The following is a 5,653-nucleotide window of genomic DNA, read 5'->3' as shown; positions in this document are numbered from 1 at the left end:
ATGCCTATGCTATGCTTAACATTCTTTCTTGCCATGCCATATGTGTGATATATCCTATTACTTGTTATTTAACTTTGACCGTGTGACATTTCATAGAGGAATAAACTAGTTCCTTGTCATTCTCATGCAAATGCAAGTAGTTGCTAGCCACCTAAGTGGTGGGATTTTATAGACAAACTTTAAAATTGATGAGGATTTCAATCATTCAATTTTTTTTCTTTTATTATTTATTTATTTATTTATTATCTTATGCAGTGGATTTTGAAATCCACACAAACATAAAAGATATCCTATTAAGCAAACAAGCAAAGTTTGAGCCACATATTGAATTTGAAGGCATAATCAACAATTTCCTTAGCTTCCACAGATGTTCAAATTTAGTGAGAAAGTCTTCTTTCTATTAGACCACTTCTAATAGATAAACTATGCACCTCTCTTTTATCATCACATGTAAATGACCTTAAAGGATGTGAAGATCACTCTTATAACTACCACCACTACTTACCTGGAGAGACAAAGGATTAGCTCCTCATTAACCATTTCTTAGAGGCTAGGGCAAATGAAACATACCACTAAAGTAAAATAAAATAAATAAATTTAAAATAAATGTGTAAAATGCAACACCTAAAAAAGATAAAATAAAATAAATTTAAAACACATACCAATCCGTTTCACAAAAATTAGAACTCGTAAACAATTGTTAAAGTTATATTATTATTAGATCCTTGACATGATCGATACGCTTCCGAGGAGAGCTGCCTTGTCCATCAACAGTAAAGAAATATCGATCCTTTTCAAACTCTAACAAAGAATGTATGTAGGCTGTATAACATTTTTAAGGACTAAGCATAACCAACCAAACATTTTTCGCTACTGATTCTCAAGATATTACCTAAAAACATGCATAGACAAAAAAATTCCAGACATGAGCTAAATCAATTAATCAAGAAAAAATGGATGATTAAAAGAGAAAATGATGCAGTCCCTTTTCAGACTTGATCAGTAACCTTCATGTGGTTGAGCAAGTGACAATGGTGTCGGCATGGATATTGAAGACTTTGGGCTTTGTAACTAAAAGTTTAAATATAATACGCAAGGTTACAAAGGAGATAGAAAAAAGACTTATGTACATGAAATGGTATTGATCTTCAATCTCATCTCAAAATAGAATGAGATAGATTCAAATATAGGACCTGTTCTTTGCGGAGTCAGAAAGCATAATATAATGAATGATAGGAGTTTCAGATTTTGACATTCGTCACTGAGCCAACACCATTCATAAGTAGGTCTGTTTTATTATTGAAAAGAAACATGAGAGGCAAAGCATAGGCACCAGTACAAAAAAGGCTTATGAGCATAACACTTGATGTAGATCCTATAAAAAATGTGATGGTGGCAGCAATTAGCTTCCCAGCTTCAGGCTTTGCCAGGAAAAGTTGAGATGATATCAACTTCATATGTTCAAAAATTCAACAAATAATTATAAAAACAAGTCCTCTCTCACCAAGGAAAATACTCTGAAAAATTCCACTTTTGCTGCCTGTATCAGCCAAAAATAAAATCAAGCTGACAAGAGTTAAATAGAAACATGGATTCAAACGACACAAGTGATAATTACCTGGTATGCATCTCCATGCTCATGGTCATCATTTGGCTTTTTCCATACCTAGAGTGATTAAAGTGAATCCATTTTCAGTTTAAGATAAACTTGAAGCACCATAATATTTTGGTCACATGCCTTATTAATGTAGAAACGAAAAAGTTATGCGTTCATCCACCATCAATTCACTCTATCAAACAAGGCCCAAACAGATATGGAGCAAAGGAATTAAATTTCAATAAGCTAAAGTATGATAAAGGGCATTTCAAATAAAGGATAATAGTGCAATAACTGACTCTTCAAAATGAGCAATAAATACAAGAATTTACCAACTGCATTGTAAACTACATCGAATTTCTTTGCCAAATCTTCAAACTTCTCCTTAGGGTAGTCAATCGCCAAATCAGTTCCCAAGCTCTTCATTAGCTCCAGTTTTCCTGTGCTTGAAGTAGCAGCATGACTCTTGAGGCACCAAAAACTTGTTTTGCATGCTGGCTCAAGCCATAAAAAAGGAGGAAAAATGGAATTATCATTTCTATATCGTATTCATTTGCCTTATCCTAATCATTTAGGGGGCAACAGTAGCACAAATTTTGTTCTTTGAGCCCCTATCTCAATTTTTAACAACTAATAAATGGAGGAACCCCATCTAACTGCAACAGAAGGTTCATATTTTAGGTTTTCCACTGTAGGCCATGAGTAGATAACATTTAAAATGGAAAATAAATAATTAGGAACTGAAATTCAAATGCCTAGATGACAAGGCTTCCAACTCCACCAACACCGCCCAAAACAAGAATCAATTCACCAACAGAAAATCCAGTCCTTTCGAGACCATCATAGATTGTCTCAATTGTAAGAGGAAGTCCATCAGCTTGAACAAAATCCAGATTCTTTGGCTTTAGAGACAACAGTTTCTCTTCCATAGTAGTGTATTTTGCAAATGAGCTAAACAGCTTAAGCCTGTCCAATGTTTTCTCATTTATGTTTCCATATAACTCTGAATGGAGTAAATAGAAAGGGATCATGTAGAAACCCTCAAGTAATTACATATTTCTTCTTTAAAATGAATTTCAGAATTCATAGATTGGTTACCAATAGTCCATGCAAGAACACACCTTCAAAGTGATGAAAACGTTTCCAATCTCTGATGGCAATCTTCCTTTCAAAAACCTTTGAAACAAGCTTAATTGCATAGTATTTCATGGGGGATGTCATATTTGGTATCAAGACTTTGTCATGCTAAAAGAAAATGGATGTGGAGGGTAACAATTTGGAAGGATGAAGAGGTCAAAGTTAAGCATAATTTTTTTTTTTCCTACAAAATTTCTTGTTCACTTGTTTAGGATTCTTTAGGGTGGGGCAGTTTGTCTTTTCCATATTTCATTACTTGAGGTCAAGGGTGATGGTTAAGCTTCTCTTGTTGAGCCCTTTTGTTTTTTTTTTTTTTTTTCTTCTTTTTGAGGGTAGAATTTTCTCAATTTCTTTTGTGTTTTCAAATATGTTTTAGAAGTAAATTTATGGATAATATTTTATTTTAATCATTCTTTATTGTATAATTATTTTTTAAACTATTCTCATAAAATAACAAAAAAAAAAGAGTAAAAATAATTAAAATATGTTAAAAACAAACAAGGACCTTCTGACCATGGATTCCTTGTTTGCTTCACTCCATGCCTAACAGTTTCCTCTTTCTTAGTATTTATTCTTCAGCTTTACTTGTATAAATAAATGGTTAGTTCCTTCATCTATGAAGGGTAGCTAGAGAACTGTCATTGCCAATGAATAGTGACAGCATAATCACCTTCATTCTGCACATTCACATACACCTTATCGCCTCTATGAATCGGAATGACCAGCCCTGGAAAGCTTTCATTCACAGTCAGCATGCTCTTTGTGCTGCACAACCTTGTGAAATTGGACTTCTTTAGCTACAGGAGATAAAAAAGAGAGGCACTATACAATGTGACCAACAAAAAAGACCCTGGATTCTGACAAAAACAGGCAAGTGTTAAGGTAATACGCAGAACAAAGTCATAAAAAGAGGACTTACAAAGCATATTCAAGGGAAATGTAGCTACTTTCATTATAAGAACAATTCAATTAGTAGTTGTTTCATTACAAGTATGTATATATACACAACGCAAAAAATTAAAAAAATAAATAAAAAAGGCCATGTTATGTGAGAACCCACATATTTTGAGGAACAAAAGCTCACCAAATGACCAAATTACTAAAGGAGAAAGCATTGATAGAAGAAAAATGGATACAAGAAGCTACTCACCATAACTTAAATAATGAAATATTCACTTGAAGCGTAGAAGTGGGTGTTTGATTTGATTTTATTTTATTTTATTTTTCCATCATATGGACAGATAACATCATATGCAGGAACAGGTCTAAAGAGAGCATTGGGCAACTCTGCATAAACCACACTTGATAAACTCACTTGGATCAAGTATTAATGATTAAAATCATTTAAATACAAATCTTTACATTATCCTTTAACATTTTCTTTTCATTTAAATGCATTGTCATCATAATTTATAAGATGAATGCATTACTCCCAAATCAACCCATCTAATTCTCAATTCATCATAACCGAGGAACTGTCTCATTGAAGTCATGTGTTGCTTAAGCACCAGTTTTAATAATTTATCATCCCATAAAGCAACCATAAGTTCATGTTTAACTTCAGACCCACCAAAGAGGAAATAAAAATTTCCAATACCTAACAAGTCAAATTATGAGCATAAATACATAGATTTTAAGCATGAGTGATGAAATAGTTAATACTATTCCCCAAGATTAACATAAGAACAATATAATAACAGTTGCAAATATATTTTGATTCCTTCATAATACAAATCAGAGGCCTTAATGCATACTTCTTAAGCCATTGGCGTCAGATTCTTTAAGTTTTGCAGTGATAATCTCCTTGACAAACAACCGAAACATAACCCATCTAAACTCCACCAGCCAAGATACCATGATTTTCAATTATTATATGAGCAGAAACATTGAAAGAGTTGGACAATCCATCAAAATTGATTCAGCCTATCATCTTTTTCAACAACAGAATATGTAGGCATGCCACAATCCGAGATAGATAAAGTATGAAAACCAAATTTTAGATTTAAGTATACCGTATAGGTTGACGCACTATCCCCAGGAAAGACAAAACCGCCAGCTATAGACCTAATATCATTAACAAAGATACACAGCCCCAAATTCGCAATATCCTTCATCACAACACATTCTTCTCAGTCCCTTAAATGCTTTGAAATCACAATAACAAATAAAAAACGCAAACAATCTCCAGGCTTTGTCTAAGAAGAGAGTCTCAAGCTCTCATTTGATGGTTTCACTGAGAGGAAGGTCCAAAAGATGAGGCGGCAATCGGAGTGTGTGCTCAATCAAGCTAAGGAAGAACATCTAACCTAGAAAACGTAAATTTCAAACCGAAAATCAATGGCAGAGGCTGATTATTAAAAGAAATTGAACAAATTAACATAAAAAAAGTAACAAATTGTCTTCTCTAACTTGTTTTCGCATCTGTAGGATTCTTCAGTGACCTTCTGGTTGATCTAGGGTTTTAATCTCCGGCTGGTCACCGTTTCCGGCAATAGGAATATTTCAATTCCCGCCACGTCGGTGAGGTTTTCGATTCGTCAACGATGAGAGGAGAGACCGAAACTAAAGATGGGGGGACCGTGGGAGAGCGAGAAGAGCTGAGTCTAAAACACAAAAATTATTTCAATAATGTGAAAAAAAAAATCAAAATTAACATAATGATTTTAGAATTAAAAATTATTTTATTTTTATTTTTCCTAAACAAAATTTGATATCAAATTTCATATCAATATTTGGAATTGTTGACTATAATTTGGGAAAAAAAATGTTCAATCATTTTTTTCAAAAAAAAAATATATATATATTTGCCATTGAATGCTTCAAACTTATTTATATATATATATATATATATATATATATATATATATATATATATATATATATATATATATATATATATATATATATATATATAATTAT

At 32.6% G+C, this 5,653-nt stretch overlaps 1 protein-coding gene across 15 annotated transcripts; it reads right to left on the bottom strand.

The window, feature by feature from the left end:
* Positions 1-1,262: 1,262 nt before the first annotated feature.
* LOC117930232 (2-methylene-furan-3-one reductase-like) lies at positions 1,263-5,325 on the bottom strand. Of its 15 annotated transcripts, XM_034850774.1 has the most exons (6): positions 5,144-5,301; positions 4,747-5,040; positions 3,405-3,531; positions 1,930-2,091; positions 1,619-1,666; positions 1,263-1,540 (listed from the first exon to the last, which is right to left on the bottom strand). In XM_034850774.1, the coding sequence occupies exons 2-5, from the start codon at positions 4,846-4,848 to the stop codon at positions 1,647-1,649; spliced, it is 411 nt and encodes a 136-aa protein (XP_034706665.1). In that variant the 5' UTR covers positions 4,849-5,040; positions 5,144-5,301; the 3' UTR covers positions 1,263-1,540; positions 1,619-1,646. The 15 variants fall into 15 exon arrangements, 8 of the variants coding, with proteins under 8 accessions (XP_034706665.1, XP_034706666.1, XP_034706668.1 ...); XR_004653874.1 differs by having other exon boundaries at positions 3,405-3,591; positions 4,489-5,298; XR_004653875.1 differs by lacking the exon at positions 4,747-5,040 and having other exon boundaries at positions 3,405-3,591; positions 5,144-5,298.
* Between the last annotated feature and the right edge of the window lie 328 nt (positions 5,326-5,653).

This window comes from Vitis riparia, chromosome 14 (genome assembly GCF_004353265.1).
Source record: "Vitis riparia cultivar Riparia Gloire de Montpellier isolate 1030 chromosome 14, EGFV_Vit.rip_1.0, whole genome shotgun sequence".
Classification (NCBI taxonomy): Eukaryota; Viridiplantae; Streptophyta; class Magnoliopsida; order Vitales; family Vitaceae; genus Vitis; species Vitis riparia.
Note: the sequence above shows the minus strand (reverse complement) of the source record. Positions and strands in the feature narration are given on the sequence as shown.

What these genes read in the sequence shown, in the direction of transcription:
- LOC117930232 (XM_034850775.1), bottom strand. Translation starts at nt 4,848, where the DNA reads ATGAAGGATATTGCGAATTTGGGGCTGTGTATCTTTGTTAATGATATT. An exon ending in TGTGAATGTGCAGAATGAAG is followed by an intron (nt 2,092 to 3,404) that starts GTGATTATGCTG and finishes GGCTTGAGCCAG; the next exon opens with CATGCAAAACAAGTTTTTGG. An exon ending in TGTAGTTTACAATGCAGTTG is followed by an intron (nt 1,667 to 1,929) that starts GTAAATTCTTGT and finishes TAATCACTCTAG; the next exon opens with GTATGGAAAAAGCCAAATGA.